The following is a 24,588-nucleotide window of genomic DNA, read 5'->3' as shown; positions in this document are numbered from 1 at the left end:
GTGGGAATGAAGTCCAGGTGCAGAGAGATGACCTCTGAGATTTGGTCATCCCCCTCAGGACAAGTACATGCAGGAACACGGTCCTTACGCATTTGACTGAACACTGGAATCACACCAGAATACTGTGATGAACCTTTCATAAGTGTAGGTTCTTAGACAATACTTGTAATAAGGAAGCGTCACCTCTTAAAGTATGAAAAACAATGTGAATTTTACTTGCAAGAAAGTGAGTAAAACTTTGTGACTTATCTGCACAGTTTATTTTGCAATAAGGACAATCTGAAAATTCTGGTTCATTAACCCAGTATAGCATGACATCATGATTCGATAAAGGGAGAAAATCTACCATGTGTCCCACAATTTTTTTTTTTAGAATGACTAACATCTGGTGTGTACTGTGCAACTCTGGTACAGACTCTGATGGTTTGCATTAAAGGTTTGCATTTACATAACCAGGAAGCAACTGCCATATATCCATATCTTGAGTTCCTGTGAAAAAGCCGAAAGCCTTAGCTGATGTCCTACAGCGTGCTGGCACTTCAAAGCTTTGACAGGAAATTGAGTTAAAAAGAAAAAATGTTTATTGCATCTGGAGAAACATCTGTATTTTCTTTTTTTTTTTTTGCTTCGGCTTCGAAATGTGCCCTCTAGATAAAACAAGAAGAAAAAAAAGCATAAAATAGGATTACTAAACTCAGCATGATATATGTATTAAAAAGCCGGTTTGCTGTGACTGTATGGGCACAAACAGTATAGTAAACAATCTTGCTGGATATTCCTTTAAGAAGGCTATAATAAATAATGCTGTTTCTTCTCATGTGCTGTTAACAGAGCTGATTTTCCTGTTAATGGCAAAAGGGTATTGATAGTGAAGGGTGGATCGATATTAAAGTATCGATACTTCTGATACTGATGTGTATCAAGAATATCGATCCTAACATAAAAATATCGATTCTGAAGATTTTTAGTTTATTTTTTAAACTAGGGATCTTATTATTTAGATTACATGAATGCATCTCATAAGCTTCAAAGTGGAAAAAATCTTTATATTAGTGAATAGTTGCATGGCACCAGAATTGTTTTTCTTCCGCTCATCTTGACATGCAGAAATGCTCAAATACACGAGCATTCACAGACGGCGCTTATCTTTCAGTCAAATAGGGAGCAGGGTGTGACGTATTATAATGGGCTTGTATGACCATTTTTACAGGTTTATTTAAATTCAAAGTTGTTAAAACATTGATAATGATCTGTAATCCTCATTAATAAATGATACCCTTATGAACACTTACCATGGATTTACTGTAGTAATATTGTATTAACCATGACTGTAGTAATCACGACTGTAGTGACCATGTTTTTCTTTTTTGGCAGTAACCACGGTCTTGATACAATTAACCATGGTTTACTACAGCATTGCTATAGTATCCATATGGTAACTTGATTTTAGTAATAGTAACCATATAATAATATCTGTGGTTAATTTTGAGGTTTTATAAGTAATCATTTAAGTTACTAATTTTATCCAAAGAATTTGTAAAAATTCAGTTAAATGGGTATCGGCATCGGTATCGATATCAGCGATATTGCCCTAAAAGTACTTGGTATCGGAACGAAAATAAAATAAGTGGTATCGCCCATCCCTATGATAGACTAAAGACATTGATCACTAAGATTCATTATATTTCATTAGTAATATTTTACAATAAGGTTGTGTTTGTTAACTACATTATCAACCATGAACAATGACCCATACTTTTACAGCACTTATTCATCTTGGATAATGTTCATTTCATGTTACCTTTATATAATGTTACTATTACAGTTTTAAAATAGAGTTTGCTCTAAAATAGTTTGCTTTAGGCCTTCCTAATTTGCAACACTGCCCCTGAAATGATCATTGAAATCGCACCAGGTCTGTCAAACACCATGCACACTGGTATTTAGAGGGACATGGGCCTTTCTGTTGGCCTCCGTGCACATTCCTCCACAAGCGCTAACAGGTCTCCTGCTGGAATGTTTGCTTGTTCGACTGGGACGGCGTCTTGACATTCATTTTACCCGACCAAATCCTTCCCCACCACACAATCCAGCTACAGTTGATGAAACAGCAGCATGTCACTCTACAGCATCTGTGTACAAGCGTTCCTTTTCATAAGCATCCTGCCTGTCTGCGCACCCTCAGGTATGTCATTTAAGGTCATTATTTTCATACCATTTATTTGGGCTCTCAGCCAATTTTTGTCACCACATTTTGGACATGGCTTTAGTGATAAGGGTGTGGTGATTTTATGAGTCTTGTAAACAGGGCTGTGTGAAAGTCTGTAAAGAGTTTCTGTTCACCCTACAATGCTTAAACTTAACCCCACAGGATGCACATCTGGATCAAAAATGTTCCATGTTTAATTTATATATATATATATATATATATATATATATGTATATATGTATATATATTGGTAACACTTTACATTAATTTTCCCTTCATTAAGTGTTCTTAAAGTGGGTTCATTTAAGACTACTAAATCATTTACACATGCATTATGAATCATTAGTATGCGGTTATAACAGCATAAATAGAAAGACATAAATAGCCAAATAATATTTTAACTTACATGTTATAAATGCTTAATAAATACACTTATTAATACTTTAATTACAAAACATTAAATGCCATAATTGAAGATTTATTTAACTATAAAGAAAAAAGTTGACTATCGTAGTGAGATTTAAAGGAATCATTTTGCAACAGTCTGCTTTGTGTTTATATTAATTACTGTAATGCATTGACTCACTTGTGTTGTCAGTTTCCTTGTCACATTGATATCAAAAGAATGGTGCTTCTGTACTTCAAGTGCTGTCCCATGCTTACCTAGTCCTAGTTACCTAAAGTCCTCTGCAAAAAGCCTAATAAAGCCTGATGACCATTAAACCATACAGAACGTCATGTACATAGGTTTAATGTAGGTGATTACTTAAATCCTTCATACATTGTGTTAATTTTAGATTAAAATATATTTGCATGGGTTATTCTAATGTTGAATAAGTGTTATTAAACATTTAATACATGAGATAAAATGGCTAACTATTTGGCAAGGATTGCATGAAAGTCTCCATTTTTATTCATGTTGTTATTAACGTATGTCAGTGATGTATAATCATTAATGAACTCCTTTATAAACCCTTAACAAAGGGCACATTCAAGTGTTTCTTATTTTTCAATAAATCTACATCAAATGAAACAAACAAATCAACAATATCAAAATATTGGTTGAGATGTCTTTTGTTCAATTCTTAGTATTATTAATTATTAATACATGATTGAAATACATATTTATATTAATCAAATATATAAATGCCCTAATACTTTAATTCACAATTCATCCTAATTCATCAAAATAGACTATTACAGTCTATATATATATATATATATATATATATATATATATACACACACACACTGTGCATAAATTGCAGTACATTGAATCTACTGAACGTACTACTTTTTTTGTAAATTTCAATTGTAACCTTTCATTGTACAAAAATGTTACAATTTAAATGTGAAATATTAAATTTAAAAATAATCATTTTGAAATCACCATTACAGCACGTGCAGTGAATCAATAGGGAGGCTAAACAAACACAAACAAATATACTGAAAATATTTATTATTAATATTGAGCTGACCCCACTGACATAGATATTACAGCTGACACTGTTGCTTTGAGCTTTGAGGTGGGTAAAGGAGGCAACAAGAGAGAAAGAGAACCGTGGTATGGCTAAATGGGTTCTAAGAATCAGACCAAAATATGGAATAACCTACAGTCTTATTAGGGATCAGTCCTTGATCAGATCCACAGCATTTCTTGGTTAAATAAATTAATAATGTGATCTAATTTCAACGTGAAGTATTAATTTTAAACAAGTATGTTTGTTTGCTCATTTTAGGTGGTTCATCTGAAAGTAGACTTCGCAAGATTATCATGAAACAAGAAGGTGAGATGACTTCAGCATCAGTGCGATTTTAATAAAGACATGTCTGGTTAATGATCCACGTTTTATTGACCCCGAGGTACTCGTTCCTCTCCCAGCCCACATTCCTAAAACATAATCACCCACCCTGCCCATCATGCCAACAGTTTAGCTGTTTACCATAAATCTATAATTATAGTCGGATGCCCCCTGATGTCTTTCCCCCATCAATTCTTCACATTAGGCCAGAATTACCCATCAGCTTCTGACCTACGGAGCTGACAGAGATTGATATCTGACATTTTCAAAGGGAAATGTACAGTACTAATTATAAACGAAAGACATCATTGATATTTATAACTTGGAGGTGCGGAACCTCAGGGCTCTACATGAGAGGCCAGAGTCTCTGCGTGTCATCGTCAGAGCAGGATAATTGGGCAGGGGTCCTGTCCCTTTGGGCTGTCAGCCTAAAACATTTGGAGCATTTAGTTAAAGTAAATGTAAAAATAGTAAAATTGGTAACACTTTAAAATAAGGTTACATTTGTTAGCATTAGTTAACGACAATAGTCAACGTGATCTTACAATGAACAATTTTTTTTTTTTTTTTTTTATTAAAATGAACTAAGATGAACATATAGTGTAAAAATACATTCTTCATTATATACCTAATGCATTTACTCAGTGTTGGGGAGTAGCTAACTACAATTGCAAAACTACTAAATTAACTACATTTTTCAGTAACTTGACAGTATCTCAGCTGCTTTTAAAACACTCTAGCTTAGTAGCGAACTACTTTTTCCAGCATGTAGTGGTGTAACGTGACCAAACGCTAGATCATGTTTTGGTCATATTATAACTAATAGCCTTCTTTATTGCATAGAAGCCAAACATCTACCTGCAAAACATCTGACAAACTTCAAGCGCATTCTGGCTGCTGCTCTCAGGAGGCTATTTCCAGTCAATATGATCAAAAACATTTCAAATCAGCAATAAAATTTTATACTATTGGAATCATAAATTGTGCTTCTTTACCTCAGATTACCCTAAAATATGCAATTTTCCCAGCTTGTATAGCTGATTGACAGGCGATGTCTGTATCTAAAAGGTGATTTGCTCTTTTACCTGTTAGGCGAGACTTCCTTTCTACATCCGTTGACCATTCCAATTTCTCCCATTCATTTTAATACAAGTGGCCCGTCTCTGCTATATAGTCTGTCAGAATAAGGCAGCATCTTTCTACTTCTTTTTCTTTTTTCTTTTGATTATTTTGATGCACCCTAAATAAGCATTTTGGACCGTCAAAAAATGTATTAAATACATTTAAAGTATTTAATTAATACATTTATTAATTAATAAATGTTATCAGTGTACATTTTTAGTTTGTTATTATTATTATTGGTTTGATAGTAACATTGTAAAACAAATTGCCTCGGTAAGTAGCTTCAATGTAGCTAGCTACTTTTTGATAGTAACTTGTAGTGTAGCTAACTACATATTCAAAAGAGCTTGCCTGTAGCTTAACTATATTATATTATGAGTAGCTTGTAGCTTGACAAACTACAGTTTCAGAGTAGCTTCCCCAACACTGCATTTACTAATGTTAACAAATGTAACGTTATTATAAAGTGCTACCGTAAAATTAGTCCTGTGATTGGATTAGCCACTGACCACACATTATACAGTATATTAATGTGTGAAGTTGCTACATTACTTGGCAATCACAAGCTGTCTACACTTGATAAAGAAATATTACATAATGTTACACAAATGTAACGAGTACTTTTTTTTTTTACTGTTAATCAAATTTGTAAATAATCAATTTATTTTTAAAATGGAAAGTTCTGACCCTAAATTCTGAATAGAAGAGTCATGTTCGAATTCATTGTAAAATCAACATATATGCACACCTGTGGCTGCACATTCTATATTTCACAATAATAATCATTCTTTATGGAAACTCTCTGAATATATTTTAAGGGTATTATAATGGATATGACAAGTTAGTAGGCAAGTACGTAGACTTGCTTCTGCTAGAACAAACACAGACATGCTGTGTCAAGCATGCAAAATACATTCAGAAATTATTCAGACACTTTCATTTTTGTCACATTTTGTTATGTTGCAGCCTTATGCTAAAATGCTTTAAATTATTTATTTTTTTTTCATTTCACATCAATCTACACTCCATACCCCATAAGGACAAAGCAAATTTTTTTGAAAACAGTTTTTGATAACTTTGCAAATTTATTAAAAAGAAAAAACTGAAATATCAAATTGACATAAGTATTCAGACCCTTTGCTATGACACTTGAAATTTTGCTCAGGTGCATCCCATTTCTCTGGATCATCTTTGAGATGTTTCTACACTTTGATTGGAGTCCACCGGTGGCAAATTCAATTGATTGGACATGATTTGGAAAGGCACACACCTGTCTCACAGCTGAAAATAAATATCAGAGCCAAAACCAAGCCATGAGATCAAAGGAACTGCCTGCAGAGATCAGAGACAGGATTGTGTCGATGCACAGATCTGGGGAAGAATACCAAGGAGTTTCGGCTGCATTGAAGGTTCTCAAGAGCACAGTGGCCTCCATAATTCTTAAATGGAAGAAGTCTGGAACAACCAGGACTCTTCCTAGAGCTGGCTGCCTGGACAAACTGAGAAATCGGGGGAGAAAGGCCTTGGCAAGAGAGGTGACCAAGAACACGATGGTCACTCTGGTTCTCCAGAGATCATGTGTGGAGATGGGAGAAACTTGCAGAAGGACAACCATCACTGCAACACTCCACTGATCTGGGCTTTATGGTAGAGTGGCCAGACGGAAGCCTCTCCTCAATGCAAGACACAAAAAAACACCTAAAGGACTCTCAGACTGTGAGAAACAAGATTCTCTGGTCTGATGAAATGAAGATTGAACTGTTTGGCTTCAATTCCAAGCGTCATGTCTCGAAGAAACCAGGCACCGCTCATCACCTGTGCAATACCATCCCAACGGTGAAGCATGGTGGTGGTAGCATCATGCTGTGGGGGTGTTTTTCAGCGGCAGGGACTGGGGGACTGGTCAGGGTTAAAGGAAAGCTGAACGCAGCAAAATACAGAGATATCCTTAATGAAAACCTGGTCCAGAGCGCTCAAGACCTCAGACTGGTCCAAAGGTTCACCTTCCAACAGGACAATGACCCTAAGCACACAGCCAAGACAACACAAGGGTGGCTTAGGGACAACTCTGTGAATGTCCTTGAGTGGCCCAGCCAGAGCCCAGACTTGGACCCAATCGAACATCTCTGGAGAGACCTGAAAATGGCTGTCCACTGATGGTCCCCATCCAACATTACAGAGCTTGAGAGGATCTGCAGAGAAGAATGGCAGAAAATCCCCAAATCCAGGTGTGCAAAGCTTGTCGCATCATACCCAAAAAGACTTGAGGCTGTAATCACTGCCAAAGGTGCTTCAACTAAGTACTGAGTTAAGGGTCTGAATACTTATGTACATGTGATATTTCATTTTTATTTTATTTTTTTATAAATTTGCAAAGTTATCAAAAAAAAGGTTTTTGCTTTGTCATTGTGGGGTATGGAGTGTAGATTGATGTGAAAAAATAAATAAAATAAGCATTTTAGCATACGGCTGCAACATAACAAAATGTCTGAAACATGTATGAACGCACTTGTAAGACATGCTGCTATTGCACAATTAGGCATATAATCAAACCCCCTGAAGCCACTCAAGGCTGTTCAGTTTTTTTACCATAGGTGTTTTTAGTTAGTTTAGACAGTCTTTAGGCAACCTCTTGCTTTTATAAAGCGACCGCAACGGTTGATAAAAACACTAATGTTAATCTCTGATTCTGGCCTTGAGTATCTCCCTCTTTCCGCAGTCAAGGAGCTGGAATCCAGGCCTAAAGTGCAGATTGCAGTGTCTCAGTCCAAGGCTAAAGAGTTTCTTTCAGCTCTTCACAGGTCTAAGAGAAACGTGTGGGATCGCAGTCGCCCTGACGTGCAGCAATGGATCCAGCAGTTCATGTACATGGGCTATGATGAGGCAGTAAGTGAAATCGTGTCTTCACTGCAACTGCACTTGTCTGTACAATCACACAAATTATATTTCAGTATGTCTAAGTAAATCAAGTAAATCTTATCACTTTTGCATATGCAATCTGTCTCATCATTGTATTAATAAGTACATGACAAATTCACTCAATTTAATTTTGATATGGGCAAGGGATGCTGTGAAATTATCAGCAAAGTCAAATAAATGTATACACAAGAGCCATGTCTATATTAAGATGCAGTTATAATGAGGACAGGGTGAGGCTGATGTCTGGGCTCAGATAGAAAGCTGGAGTGCATTATAGATTAAGTGTGATTAGCGGGAACTGACAACTGACACTGGATGCCCGATATAACATTGGTTCAACTGACACCTGTGTCCTGCTGGGCACAGCTGCTCCCCTTCCTGTTTATGTGTGACAGTTGATGGACATCATGTTTTCACCGTCCCATCATTAAAATATATTAAAATATAAGTTAATCTAAAATTCAAGAAGCTTTCAACTTTCTCAATTTCATTGTGCAACTTTTAGGGGGCATGTTTACATTTGCACATTTGGCAGATACTTAAGGAGAATTGTATTCAAAGTACATAGTCTTTGTGTGTTCCCAATTAATGGAACCCATGATCTTGGTGATGTTAGTGGCATATTCTACAATTTGAGCTACGGGAACTGAAATGTTTTGGAACTATACCCTTCCCTAGTATGCCTCCATTGTTGAATAGCAAACAATAATTTAATTCATTTAATAATTATTTTGTTTAAAATCATATAAAAAGTATCTGGCAATATATTATAGGGGTCTATGTTGTCTTAAAAGATGAAAATTGGCACTTCATTTAAAATAGTCTCAGAAGATTTCTTGGTAAACTTTAGTTTAGGGATCAGAAATTAGACAGTGATTCATGACACTTTTAAGTGACTAGTTATGGACTTGATTGGCACTATAAAGTATTTATAAAGCATTTATTGGCTGATTACTTATTCTTGCTTTATAGCCCCTTTATATTTGCTTTTATCAAAACAATGAATTTCTTAGGTAAAACAAAACAAATCAATAGCAAGTTTGATGCAAAATACATCTTTTTTAGGTTCTCAGTCCTCTGTGTGAATGTGCGGCCTATAAGTATGAAGTAGATGTAGAATGCATATAGTATTTCAACAAAGCAGGGAAGGTTAGGGTTAGGTTTAGGGGTAGGAGTTGGTGTAGGGTGTTTGTGGGACTCTATATAAACACAATAAACATGCTGCAGTGATGTCACTATACTGTATGGTAGTATTTAATTAGGGGTGCAGATAGCATCTAACACTATTTGCCCTTATTGCAAAGAGGATGCTTTTTGTTGCTTTTTACATTAAGCATCAAAAGTCTTTTCCTTTTATATTTATTTCATACTTATAAGTTGCATATTCACATAGTGTAATAAGAACCTATAAAGGATGTATATTGCACCTTACTAGCTATTGGTATCTTTAGTTACCAATTTCTCTAGTAACAAAATTATTTTATTTATTTATTTTTTTATAATAAACTAAGCATTAACATTAAGCATTGGTAAAATATTTTTCATCAGTTGTTCTTCATCCCTTTATTACAAAAATTACACTTTTACATCTGAATCTATATTTTCATAACAAATGTAATGTTTACTTAAATTGTATGAACTATGGTATAGTGGTTAGTGCAAGTGCTGGCATGTTTTACAGTGGTACTCAGGTTTGAATATGGTCTGCAATGTGTACAAATTCAATTTAATTTCTCTCACTAATTATTACCTCTCAATCTCTACTTCATCTGTCCAAGGAGAATGCATAAAACTCAAACATACATATATTTGCCATATTTGCTCTCATTTCACCATTAAATACTGTTCTTCCAGAGACTTGAGACTGATCTCTCCTATTGGATGGACCAAGCCAGATCACATGACCAGGGCCGGCAGCATCATCACGATGAAAATGCACCTATGAGCCAACAGGACCCCAGCTCCTACAGACATGGAGCTAATGTCAATTATGATTATTATTGAAGCCCACTTCTGCCTTCTCCAAGAGCTTAAAGTGACAGTTCACCCAAAAATGAATTATCGTACTGTATTGTTTTAAACCCATATACAATAAATGTCTTTCTTCCGTGGTGCACAAAAGGGGATGTTAGGCAGAATGTTAGGTGCTGATAGCCTGAGTCCCCCCCATATAATGAAAGTTAATGGGGACTGAAGCTATCAGTACTTAACATTCTGCCTAATCTTCTCTTGTGTTTAACAGAAGAAAAAATAAATAAAACAGGTTTGGAAAGACACGAGGGTGTGACCGATTATTATTTATTGTTTTACACATTGGAGACCTTTCGTGGACTTGTAAATAATTCCATTGCCCTACTGCAATGTGCACACAACATGACCTGATAATAACATCATCTGAGTTCTTAGTTTTGTCTCTTTTTTTAGTAAGTGAGCAGGTTTATGTGATTGTCAAGATCAACATCAAATCAAAATGTGAAAGAAATCCACAGTGTATTGAAAATGGGAGTGCTTGTTTTTCAAGTTCAATTTTGTATTACATCCTGAAAACAGTATTGTTTAAATATAATGTGAGTGGCTACATCTTAAATAAAACGTTTAAGTGATAGTTTACTGAAAAATGAAAATTCTCTCATCATTTACTGAACCTCATGTCAACCTAGGTGTGATTTTTAGAAGACTATCTCAGCTCTGTAAGTCCATTCAATACAAGTGAATGGTGGCCAAAAAGCACATAAAGGAAACATAAAAGTAATCCATTCGACTCCAGTGTTTAAATCCATGTCTTCAGAAGCGATATGATAGGTGTGGGTGAGAAAAAGACCACGTTTAAGTCCTTTATTACTATAAATCTCCACTTTCACTCTCACATTCTTCTTCCTTTGTTTTTTGGCGATTATTCGAGCACATCGCCACTAGCTGGAAAGGGAGGAGAATTAATTGTAAAGCAGGACATAAATATTGATATGTTTCTTACCCACACCTATCATATTGCTTCAGAAGATATGGATTTAACCACTGGAGACGTATGGATTACTTTGATGCTGACTGCAGCATTTCATGGAAAAGGAGGAAGCTGGGACCGACATAACAAACATGTAAAACATTTTAATCACACTTTTCAGTGTACAACGTAACGGGGTGCTTTCCAGCCCCACATAAAACACACGCACTACTTTTCAACCAGCTACGTCAAACAAATTAACACACACACACAGACAGCTTCGTGCGTCTCTCTCTTCCCTCTGCCGCTGTGTCCTCTCTTTAAATACTCCAGCCGCCCCCACTGGAATGTGAGGCCGGTGTGGCACACAGGTGGAACTCATTCACCACTTACCTTCCCGGCCTCGCTCTGCCTAGACGCTGCTCTGCCCCGCCCTGCTTGCCACACTGACCTTATGAGGTTTTTGGAGCATCAAAGTTCTGGCCACCATTCACTTGCATTGTATGGACCTACAGAGCTGAAATATTCTTCTAAAAATCTTCATTTGTGTTCTGCAGAAGAAAGAAAGTCATACACATCTGAGATGATATGAGAGTGAGTAAATTATGACAGAATTTACATTTTTGGTTGAACTATTGCTTTAAATGAGGTAACATTCACTGTGGAACTGATACGCTCACATGGACAGACTTGCATAAACATGCAAAAGGAATATGAAATGAGGATGGAAATTAATACAGATTAACATGACTCATTTAACTGCAAAATAAAGCTCAAATTAGTAGGCCTGATTATTTCAACTCCATTAAATATAAAGACCACAACAGCTGAGGCTCAATGCAATATAGTTTAAAGGATATACTTTCCTTGTGATATTTACCTAATTCTAAACAATTCAGGTGTAAACGTGAACTCTCCTGGCAGCACATTAGTGCACGACAGCACACTGGTTAGGAAATGCTGTGCGACAGGATAAAGGTCTCATATGTGAGTAAAATATAATATAAAGACCACTTATGTCTTTATTTCAGCCAAGATGAACACCCAAGAACAGTCAATGTTTATTGTTTTGTTTTACAGAACAGACAAAAGGCTTATGGGGCATTGAAAGTAATTGTTCCATTTTGTTGCAAGTTTGGTCTGGTCTATAAATAACTAAAGGGTAAAAGACCCATAGTTAACGGATGTCAGGCAGAGACACAGAAACAAATTGGATCCATTGGAGGTCATGCCTCACACTGCATTCCAACATTCTTTTTTGGAGATTTTTTTTTTCTTTTACCAAAGCAACATACTGAAGAAGCAGTGTTGGGTAAGTTACTGTCCTTTTAAGTAGAAGTTGGATGTAAGAACGCATCGTGGCACAGACATCTACAGTGACCACCAATTACTGGTTGGAAGCATCAGGTTAAGCTTGGCTGCCATCCGGAACCAACCTTTGGCTGCCTGTCAGTTCAATGTGAGCAGGCTCAAAGAACCAAATGTAGCAGCTGAATTTTGCTCAAGGATGCATGAGCTACTTGAATGTCAGCGAGTAGTAGACAAGTAGACAACATTGTGACATCATGCTGTAGAGTGGCTGAAAACACTCTTGGCTTAGAGATGCAAGAAAAAGAGCCATGGATCCAGGACACCACATTGCTAAAATTTCAATTTTAAAAGAATGCATAAGGTTGAAATGCCAGCTTAGATAAGATATGCACGGTGTGTTCCAAGCCATTCGCCAACTTAGCAGCAGAGATTTGAAGGTAAACCCAATGTTGAAGAGCTCTGATGGTCACACACTCACAACTGAAGAACAACAACTAGAGCACTGGAAAGAGCATTTCTCGTCTACACCTTCTGAGGCAAATGAGTTGAGTCCTCTCCAACTTCAAATTGTATGCAATGCTTGCTGAAAAATCTGCACAGACCCTCCTGATCTGTTTGAAGTGGAGACTGCAACTGAGAAATAGAAGTCCAACAAGGCCCCTGGCCCTGACAACATCTCAGCCGAGCTGATTATATGCAGACCCCACCAAATGGTGAAGCATCTGTGGCCCCTACTATGTGAAGTTTGGACCACAAAGCAAGTACTGGAGCATTGGAAGACAGGTGTGATCGTGACAATCCCTAAGAATGGTTACCTGAGCAAATGTAAGAACGGTGATACGGATCATTGCTGAGCAATCAGTTGAATGGAGATCACCACTGTTCCTCCTCTTTGTCAACTTTGAAAGAGCGTTCGACACTGTGAGCAGGAATGCCATTTGGAGTGCATTGGAGAACCTAGGAGTTCTGGATGACATCATTGCTATTATCTGTGAATTGTACAGGGATGGGAAGTTTAAAGTCAGCTACTCAGGCAGAGAAAGCGAGCTGTTTGAGATCCATAAAGGTGTACGACAGGGGTGTGTGTTGTCATCCTTGCTATTCCTTATTGTGCTCGATAATGTGATGAAGCACACTAATGCCGAGGCCCCCGATGGCATACAGTGGCAACTGACATCTCGTTTGCATGACCTCGGATACATGGACAACAAATGTTTGATGGCTCATTCTTTCAAGTCCATCAAAGCTAAACTGGAACGCCTTCAATACAATGCAGACAAAGTTGGACCGAAGCTTAACATCAAGAAGACCAAACGGTTCCGGATAGACCCAAATGACACCCAGCCATTGCTCCTAGATGGGGTACTCATCGAAGAAGTTGAGGAATTCTGTTATCTCGACCGCAAAGTGACCAAAGATGGTGGAACTGATGTTGACATTGACAATCGCATCAACAGAGCTCGCCAAGCCTATTTCACGCTAAGCAAGGTGTGGAAGTCATATACCATATCCAAGAACCTGAAGCTTCGCATCTTTGGTGCTTTGTAGAGAGTGTGCTCCTGTATGCCTATGAAACTTGGGGAATCACACAGCAGACCATCAAATGTTTGCAAGTGTTTGTCAATAAATGCCTTCGTCGTATCCTACATATCTTCTGGCCCAACTGCATTTAAAACCAAGATCTGCTTGAGCTCACCGGTAGAAATGCAATGGCCAATTAAATCAAGAAACGTAGGTGGCGATGGATGCCCGCCATCGGCCTCTACAAGACATCAGTATAACTGCGCTTGATTGGAACCCCCAAGGCAGTCGTAGACCCGGGCGACCAAGCAACACATGGCGCAGAACGGTAGCAAAAGAAGACGAAGGCAATGGCAAAACGTGGTGGAAAGTCAAGGCACTGGCGAACAACCGTGAGGCATGGAGACGTTGGACTGATGCACTATGCTCCTCATAGGAGCCACAGCAAGCAAGCATAGCAGAAAAAAATAATATACTTTGTAAAAATGCCATATATCACATCACATGACATCATATATGTGATTAGTTACCATGAATCACATCCTGGTAATTGCATATTTAATGTACTACAATAAGTCAAAAGCTATTTTTCTTTATTAATAGAAATATCTCCTCTTCACCTGGCTTTTTTCACTACTGTGTGAGCTTTAAGTGAATGTGTGAACAAGAAACAGTGATTGTGTGCACTTGTTTTGGGGATTGTGTGAGATTGAGAATGTTTATTTGTGCATGTCTGTGTGAGTGTACAGATGTCTGTGTGTGTGTTTGAACTGCAGGGGTGAAGTACAAGACTTCAGTGGATCAGAGCCCTGATTTAGCTTTCATCCTGATGTTATTGCTTTACAATCCCTAATTTATGTCCAGCCCTGTAAACTCATATTTTTTTCTGTCTTTATTACTGAGAGATTTTTTACATAACATTGCTACTGAAATTGTCTGTTTCAAGATCAAACACACCTGTGGATACCCTGTTCTATTGCAATGTCTTTAAGCTTCATCACACAATTTATCAGGCAATATTCCCGGAAGTTAATAGTAAAAACAATGAGGTTACCTCTACCAAATGTACTACTTACAGTTCAGTAAAGCACTACATTTTTTGTGTTCTGAACTTTTTAGTTGTATGCTTTCTTCCCTTTCTTGGATGTTTTAAAATCATTTGACAGAGGAGGCGGGGGCTAGTTGTTACACTTTTTAATCCTGTCAATATTTCTGAGGGCAGGTTTGTTTTTGAAAGTCAGTTTCTTTATACTGTCAGTACAGTATATACCTTAAAGTCTTGACTACCATATTGAACATTTTTTACTGTTATTTACAAGGAAAAGCAGATCATTTGTCACAGTTTACCATTTGTCTTAACATGGCCCTAAAGTGTCACATTATGTGTGTGTTTCTAATTCTATGGAATATTGTGTTCAAGCTGTTGCTATTTTTATTTTTTTGAGAATGATGACTGGTGCAAGGCAAACGGAAAGACAAATCTGGATGTTTTCTTTTAGAATTTGTGCAAAAAGGAACACTGCAGTGTTAGTGGCTTTTACTGTTCTTACCGATCGGCATCATAGTTTACTCAACAATGACGACTTACACTTCATGAACGTCGAAGTGTGAAAACGATCCATTACGCTTGCAAAGTTTTGTTTGAATAATCCGAAGCGTTGGCAAGATATATTTATATTTACTTGTTGGTGTCTTCACTATCAACTTTGCAAGCATGTTACTTAAGAATGGTTTCCAAAAATCAGTGACATGCTCTGTGTCATCTGGAAAAGGTGCAACTTTGCTGCTGCTGGGTTTCTGCATCACAAATCCACCAATTTGCAGGGTGATGTCGGCGTAAATAAAACAACATGTTTGATGTAATGTAACGGCAGTTCATGACATCATTGTTTGGAAAATTCGACAAGCTGTAATGCTACAATCTACTTGCCGTGTGCCATCGATCTTCTCGCCTGTGTACTGTAGATCTGTTGCTCTGTTGTGCTGTGAGCGTTCAGCGCCACCTCTCCGTGGAAGAGATTGTTTCTCAGCTCTCAATGTTGTGCTGCTTGGTTTTAATTACACTCTAATGTGTTTGTTTATGTATAATACGATACATATGGTATTATATCGTGATCCTCGTATCTGTCACCGTTTTCCTCTGCACTACGTTTCCCAGAATTCACTGCCCTAATCACTCCTATCTGCTCATCATCATCTGCACCTGCCTTCCATTCCCTCATTAGTTTCCTTGTGTATAAATACCCTTTAGTTTTCTTCATCATTTGTCAGTCCTTGATTTAATGTGTTATGTTGGGTTAATGAAGTGTTACTTAATGTTAAGTTTGCATTTTGAGCATTAGTGTTTGTTCCACTCCAGTGATTGTAATCAAAAGATTCCATTCCTGCATCTCCTCTCTTCCACTCCTAGACACCAACGTTACATTATCGTATGATACGATATATTCTTTTTTACACCCCTAGTCCCAATACTTGAGTTTTTTGCTACACACTAAAGAGTAGACCCTTTTCCATCACAAAAAGAGTGCACAATTTAAGGGCATAGTATAAGTAGGCTAATTGGGATGCAGCAAATTATTTAATTGGGATCAGAAGGAAAAAAGTAAAACCCAAAGGGTTCAAGAGTAAGCTGGTAAATTTGTGAACCTTGCTTGTGACCTCCTTACAGCTGTCAGAATGGCACCACAGTAAAGTGCTATTCTCTGCACATCCTAGAAGAAAGTGAGAAATATTATGGTCTGGTGCAAATTTAAAAAAACTCGACTCTTCTCCCATTCTGAGATCAGAGGAATGTCTGCTTAACACCAGGCTGAGAGGTATCTTATAAGCTTGACATGCAATGCATTATAATATACAACTCTGTATGCTTAAATAAATGCACTCTGTGCTTTTGCCTTTTTACAATTAACAGCTCCTTAATTTTGTGTATCATTTTGTGGATCATGGTCATTCAAATTCCAAGTCACAAAACAAAGGAAAATGCAGTGTTGTAATGAACATCACAACATGTAATCTCAACAGAACTCTATAGACCCCCACAGATGACAGTGTGTATCTTGTTCAACACTGTACATAAGAACAGAGACCCTGATCTTCATAAGCATCAGGTGATGAAGAGAGCAAGTAAGCCAAGGAGCACGTACATCAAACATCTAAAAACACAACCCCCAGATGTCTTGTGTGAAGAATATCTGCCCTGCTCAGTAATGCACAAGCGATGTTCCTGATCCCCCACTGACACTGAACTTGCCAGCATGGCGTCATTTGTGGCCTTTAGATGGGAGAGATTCATGGAGACAGAGCAACTGATAGAAACACACTGACATTTTCCTCTGGGAGCTTGTCACAGGTAAACATGCAGTAAACTCGTCCTGGCAGTCACTCTGTCTCTTATGTGCTGAAAATGTCAGCAAGAGTGTGAATCAAACACTTCACATGTACTCAAGAAAATAAGTTTGCTTCTTTTCTAAAATATAGTCTCAAATTGAGTAAAAACCAGGGAGTGTTTTAGCTGTAAAACCATCAGTTTAACCAATTAGAAATTAGCTTTAGGGGTGATATCACATTCGTACATGCCCACCGCCCCCTTGAAGGGGCAGTAGAAGTCTGTATTAAGGATTTATTTTTAAAAGATTTACTGGACGGAAACTGAGGTAGCATTAGAATCTTGAGAAAAAAAATGCCTTATTTATTTATTTATTTTAAATAACTTTACATTTAATAAAGAAACAAAGGCAAATGCACTTACACCATACTGTCAAACATGCGGCCATAAATTCATAAAGGTCTAGAGTAGACTACATATATTGTTTTACTCTTAAACCAAATATATTTCCGGTTGAAGCCGAGATTAAAAAGCCCAGAGTTAATAAACTGTAAACAGATATGGCTTTTGTCCCATTTTTGCTTGTTACTTTGTGAAATATAAACAGAATATAAAAACAGCAGATGCTCCCAAAAAAAGAAACCAAAGCACACACGAGTCCAAACACAATGTGACCCGATCACTGATCAGTGAATACGATGCATAGATCTTAAAATAATCTCAGAGAATATGTGACGCTTCCTCAGATATCTTTTTATCATCCTGGGGGACAGTATCTGGTTACAAAGCAGACCAATCACAGCTGTTGTTTTCTGCGTGAAAGCAATGCATGGTTACATTTTTGAAGAGGAGCACGTCAGGCTATGGCATAGGCTACCTCCGAAATGTAAGCTTATGGCATAATTTTGATGCAGAAGTATAAATCAGGCTTAACACTACATTTAAAATAACTTTGATTGGGCTCACAAAGACTGTAAAAAATGGGACAGTGTATAGCAGTGATACTCCAGCCAGCCCCAACGAGGTTATAATGGCCCGCCATTGTAACTCTTCATAAAGTAAAGATGTAAAATAATGTGATCTGAAGCACTGAACCACTCTAATACTCTCATATGGTGTGCGTTCCATTCACCCAGAAGGCCAGGGGGCACTCACGTGAATATCTCATTCTAAATATGTAGAATAAGAGATTTTTTTAGCCAACCTCAGTTCCCCCCAAAAATGACGGTTTGTCTATATTTTTCATTTTGACAATTCTGGAGCTGTCACTGCAGTAGAGCTGCACAGCTGGCATCTGCTGCATGCTGGATATTCTATAAATAATCTACTTTCTGCTTCATTCTATGAATTGAATCCACGTGAGATAAGTAAAAACAGCTGTTATAACAACTCGATTAAGATTGAAAGTAAGATGGATGCAGTAGATAATGTGTAATTTGTAATGTTCATTCTGCATTTATGGTGCTAATGCTAATGGATAATGCTATATTTATGACCATGTCATGCCAGAATCACATGACATGGTCATAGAAAAATTTTCATAATATTAAGACCCTGATTTACTAAGAGCCCAAATAATGGGTGCTACTGCTAATTTGCTGGTGCAGTCTATCAAACTGTGTGTGCGCATTGAGGGCGTATTGCAGGTGATTTAAGAAAAGCTGTGCAAATAGCTACATGTGCAGATATGTTGGACACATTCTGTGTATTTTCCCCCTCTGGGCTTGTCTTTGATAAGATGCCTCAGCTGCGCTTGTTGTCAGTGTTTAGTTTCAGTTTCATCAGCGGTCTTCATCAAATAAATGAAGAAATAAGTTCTGTCTCTTCTACAACATGCATTGGTTTCTTTCTTTGTTATTATTTACTGCATGATGCAAACCCTATGCAAATACTAGGTAACAGCTGTTACCTGTTGTTTCGCATTTTTCCTATGCAGCACTTTTTCGACAGAGTAAAGTTTACACAAAGTATGTGACTTGAGCATCCAGATGCATTTACACTCGACCAAGTTTTGTCTGGAATGCATCTCAAACCACCTCCAGAGGAGGTTTGGGTGAGCATATTAATGCCAAAATATTTATACATTGATTATTGATCAGCACATTATTTTCTCAATATGTTTTTAATGCATTGATTTATTAAAATTAAACAACATTTAAATAATAAGCCTAATTTGTATGCTTTCCAACTCACTGTCACTTGGCCTTCCATTTAGTATTGTCTGGCGTAATAGCTTTGGGAGACCACAAGGGATTGATATAAAATTAACTGTCCTTAATTTGAGAAGTGTATCACGAGTAGAATAAGGCACAGCTCTCACACACAGGACACACCGATGTGGTGCAGGTGGCAGTCCAAAGCTGTATGAATCTAGTCACCATACACACAAAAGTTACGAAGGATTTTGTTCTTCTTCAAGTATGAACAAAATAACGTTGATGAGTTTGCAGGTTAGTGGATGAAACTGGTGTTACTGCTCAAAAGTAACGATTAGAAATGGTGATGTTTATTATGCAATTTCTCTGTATGTTGCCTTGAAAAGGATTCATTCAAGCTGTCAAACCCCCAAAATAAACTGAAAATATAACTGAAAATACACAATATATCATCCAGTGATCACTAAGGTAAATAATATATATGCTGTGAAAATGGTTTGGGTAGAATTTAATGAAAAACTATGCGAGCTGCAAAATGTTGACCAGGATTCGTAGCTTAGCACCACCGACAAACACAGTGCCGGCTGTGTGCGTACCTCCATAAATAATACCTCCTAAATAATTGTTTTTAATTTAACAACGCACCATGTCATCAGCCAGATGCGACCCCCTTTAAGTTAACCTGCCGCTCACACTTTATCAAAATTGTGTATAGAAATATGTATGATGAGACATATGCCACATTTAAACCTTGCATTAGGATGCATTTCATAGCTGGATAGTATCTGGATATTTTTTAGCTCAAGCCCATCCCTAGACATTTTGCCACCCTAGGCAAGATACTGTTTTGTCACCCCACATATGGAACTTCCACTGTATCACTACTGTGTGAAAACACACAAACACACAGAGATGCATTATCCCTTAAGTCGATCCCCAATTGCAAAACAAAGAGCAAAAAGATTGAATACAACAGCAAAATAAACCAATTTACAAACTGAAAACCTAACCCTGGAAGTGGTATTAGGGAGGCCAGCAGGGGGTGCTCACCCTGCGGTCTGTGTGGGTTCTAATGCCCCAGTATAGTTACGGGGACACTATACTGGATAAAAGCACCGTCTTTTGGATGAGATGTTAAACCGAGGTCCTGACTCTCTGTGGTCATTAAAAATCCCAGGGCACTTCTTGTAAAGAGTAGGGGTATAACCCTGGTGTCCTGGCCAAATTCCCCCCATTGACCCCATTGGTCAGTCCTCCACTGACTGCAAAGCATTATCAAGTACGTGGTTAAAGAAGTTTCCTCGAAAGTATTCTTTGGGATCCATGACAGGCTCATCGTGTGCCTCAGTGGAAGACATCCTCTTCTTTTTTCGGGGGTGTACAGCTGTTTGTTCTGGAAAACAGGCCTCTGCATCCAACTCATTTGCCTGTTCTTTGGCACTGAAAAGCACCCTTTCAAATGACTGGTCCGTGTGGTACTCATTTAAGAACTGTTTGGTTGCATTATGTTGAATCACTGCATGAGACAAATCAAAGTCTGCTGCTTATAGATTCTTGGTGGTTATATTGATCTCAAAGAAAATGTCATACCAGACAGCAAGAGAACACATGAATGAGAAAGCCTTAATTTTCACAGCAATCCCACTCGTGCCTGACCTGGTTATTACAGCACATGCTCCAGTGAGAGAAGTGTCACTAGTGATTGATTGGGCATTACATACTTTTCCAATTTGATTGCGAATCAGCTTTACAGCCTCCACCCTACTTTCCCATCTTTTATCACTCAAAGGTATCACAGTAAACCCATGTACAGCTTGTTGTATGTGTTCTTTAGCACTTCCTAGTAAGAGGTAGATGCTGCAAAAAGTTGAAAACATCCTTAATAGTGCCAAAAAAGTCAACAGCATGAAGACAACAAGAGGTGGCATCATTATGCTCAAGATGGCGCCGAGCATGCTGCTGCGTTGAGAGCTCTGACTCAATGTTGCAGTTTTTTGTTTGTTTTGTCTACAATTCTTATGTTTTTTGTCTTGGATGTTGTCTGCCTTATTGTCTACAATAAAAAAACACTTTTGGACATTGGTTCTGCAATAGCACACTGAAAACTGGACTTTAAATACCTCAATGCCGACCTGCTGTTTACAAACATGCCAGCGGAGCCCTTTGTCTGGGCAGCCGGCATTCTCATCAAACTAAGACGTCACGCAAATCGACCCCCGCTACCCAGTATTCTACTGGCAAATGTTCAGTCTCTGGACAACAAGCTCTGCGAGCAGAGAGCACGGATCTCTTTCCAACAAGAGACGAGGGACTGCTGCATTAACTACCTAACAGAAACTTGGATGTCTGCGGAGGTTCCGGACTCAGCCATTGAACCCGTGGGGTTCTCAGTGCACCGAGTGGATAGAGTGAAAGACCTCTAAGGTAAAAACAGAGGTGGTGGTGTATGTTTTATGATCGACAAATTCTGGTGTGATCAGAGGAATGTACATTCTATCAAGTCTTTCTGCTCTCCTGATCTGGAATTTCTCATGCTTCTGTGTTGACCATTCTGGCTACCAAGGGAATTCACAGCAGTCATTATCACTGCTGTGTACATCCCGCCACAAACCGACACAGACTGGGCACTCAAGGAACTGTATGGGTGTATAAGCAAGCAGGAAACCACGCACCCTGAGGCCACGTTCATTGTGACCGGGGACTTTAACAAAGTCAACTTCAAGTCAATAGCACCGAAATACTACCAACACATCAGATTCAACACACGAGGGGACCGGGTTTTGGACCATTGCTACTTTCCCTTCCGTGATGGCTACAAATCCCTTCCCCACCCACCATTTGGCAAATCGGACCACTCTTCCATTCTGCTTCTTCCTGCGTACAGGCAGAAACTGAAACAGGAAGCACCCACCCTCAGAATGATCCAGTGCTGGTCGGACCAATCAGATACTATGCTACAAGACTGTTTTGATCACGTGGACTGGGAGATGTTCCGGTCCACCTCCGATGATGACATCGAGCTCTACACTGATAGCGTAACGTGTTTCATCAGGAAGTGCATAGAGGATGTTGTACCGATCAAAACAATATGGATCTACACTAAGTAGTGATGTTCGTGTGGTTCTTAATGCTCGGACCTCCACTTTTAGTTCTGGGAATGCAGAGGAGCATAAACAAGCCAGTTATTTCCTCTGCAAAACTATCAGAGCTGCCAAACGCCAGTACAGGGACAAGATTGAAGGGCAGTTCAACACCACCCACTCTAGAAGCATGTGGCAGGGAATTAATATCATCACAGACTTCAAAGGGAATAAAAACTTTGCTGCCTCACTCCTTGATGAGCTAAATAATTTTTATGTTTGTTTCGAGGGAAATAACACCACCCTCGTGGAGAGAGCTCCCGCAGCCGAAGCTACAGAGGTTAGTTCACTCTCCGTCTCCGTAGTGGATGTAACCCAATCCTTCCGGCGGCGAATATCCATAAAGCCGTGGGTCCAGACGGCATTCCGGGTCGCGTCATCAGAGCGTGCGCGAACCAACTGGCTGGTGTTTTTACGGACATTTTCAACCTTTCCCTCTCTTTGTCTGTGGTCCCCACATGCTTTAAAACATCCACCATTGTGCCTGTACCAAAACAATCCAAAATCACTTGCTTAAATGACTGGCGTCATGTTGCACTGACCCCCATCATCAGCAAATGCTTTGAGAGACTAATCAGAGATTACATCTGCTCTGTGCTGCCTGCCTCACTGGACCCATTGCAGTTTGCTTACCTCAACAACCGCTCCACTGATGATGCCATTGCATCTACAATACACACTGCTCTCTCCCACCTGGAAAAAAGGAACACATATGTGAGAATGCTGTTTGTAGACTACAGCTCAGCATTCAACACCATAGTGCCCTCCAAGCTTGATGAGAAACTCTGGACTCTGGGCTTAAACAGCTCGCTGTGCAGCTGGATCCTGGACTTCCTGTCAAGCAGATGCCAGGTGGTTAGAATGGGCAGCAACATCTCCTTATCACTGACCCTCAACACTGGAGCCCCGCAGGGCTGTGTTCTCAGCCCACTCCTGTATTCCCTGTACACACATGACTGTGTGGCAACACATAGCTCCAATGCCATCATTACGTTTGCTGATGATACGACGGTGTTAGGTCTGATCACTGATAATGATGAAACAGCCTACAGAGAGGAGATGCACACTCTGACACACTGGTGTCAGGAGCACAACCTCTCCCTCAATGTCAGCAAGACCAAGGAGCTTGTGGTGGACTTCAGGAGAAAAGACAGAGAACACAGCCCCATCACCATCAATGGAGCATCGGTGGAGAGCGTCAGCAGCTTCAAGTTCCTGGGTGTCCACATCACTGAGGAACTCACATAGTCCATCCACACTGAGGCCGTTGTGAAGAAGGCTCATCGGCGCCTCTTCTTCCTGAGACAGCTGAGGAAGTTTGGAATGAACCACCACATCCTCACACGGTTCTACGCCAGCACTGTAGAGAGCATCTTGACTGGCTGCATCACTGCCTGGTATGGCAACAGCACTGCCCTCAACAGCAAAGCCCTGCAAAGGGTGGTGCGAACTGATAGACAAATCAGCGGAGGTGAGCTTCCCTCCCTCCAGGACATACACTATATTGCCAAAAGTATTCGCTCATCTGCCTTTAGACGCATATGAACTTAAGTGACATCCCATTCTTAATCCATAGGGTTTAATATGACGTCGGCCCACCCTTTGCAGCTATAACAGCTTCAACTCTTCTGGGAAGGCTTTCCACAAGGTTTAGGACTGTGTTTATGGGAATTTTTGACCATTCTTCCAGAAGCGCATTTGTGAGGTCAGACACTGATGTTGGACGAGAAGGCCTGGCTTGCAGTCTTCGCTCTAATTCATCCCAAAGGTGCTCTATCGGGTTGAGGTCAGGACTCTGTGCAGGCCAGTCAAGTTCTTCCACACCAAACTCACTCATCCATGTCTTTATGGACCTTGCTTTGTGCACTGGTGCGCAGTCATGTTGGAACAGGAAGGGGCCATCCCCAAACTGTTCCCACAAAGTTGGGAGCATGGAATTGTCCAAAATCTCTTGGAATGCTGAAGCATTCAGAGTTCCTTTCACTGGAACTAAGAGGCCAAGCCCAGCTCCTGAAAAACAACCCCACACCATAATCCCCCCTCCACCAAACTTCACAGTTGGCACAATGCAGTCAGACAAGTACCGTTCTCCTGGCAATCGCCAAACCCAGACTCGTCCATCAGATTGCCAGATGGAGAAGC

General features: G+C 39.1%; 1 protein-coding gene across 2 annotated transcripts; it reads left to right on the top strand.

Annotated features, from left to right (window-relative positions):
- The first annotated feature begins 2,030 nt into the window (after positions 1-2,030).
- On the top strand, positions 2,031-10,662 carry ecrg4b (ECRG4 augurin precursor b). 2 transcript variants are annotated; one of them, XM_051712560.1, is made up of 4 exons: positions 2,031-2,185; positions 3,949-3,996; positions 7,925-8,019; positions 9,907-10,662. In XM_051712560.1, the coding sequence occupies exons 1-4, from the start codon at positions 2,116-2,118 to the stop codon at positions 10,054-10,056; spliced, it is 363 nt and encodes a 120-aa protein (XP_051568520.1). In that variant the 5' UTR covers positions 2,031-2,115; the 3' UTR covers positions 10,057-10,662. The 2 variants fall into 2 exon arrangements, with proteins under 2 accessions (XP_051568520.1, XP_051568519.1); XM_051712559.1 differs by having other exon boundaries at positions 7,853-8,019; positions 9,907-10,660.
- Positions 10,663-24,588: the final 13,926 nt, after the last annotated feature.

The sequence above is a fragment of the Myxocyprinus asiaticus genome, chromosome 12, assembly GCF_019703515.2.
Source record: "Myxocyprinus asiaticus isolate MX2 ecotype Aquarium Trade chromosome 12, UBuf_Myxa_2, whole genome shotgun sequence".
In the NCBI taxonomy this organism is placed as follows: Eukaryota; Metazoa; Chordata; class Actinopteri; order Cypriniformes; family Catostomidae; genus Myxocyprinus; species Myxocyprinus asiaticus.
This window is presented reverse-complemented; position numbering and strand designations above follow the sequence as displayed.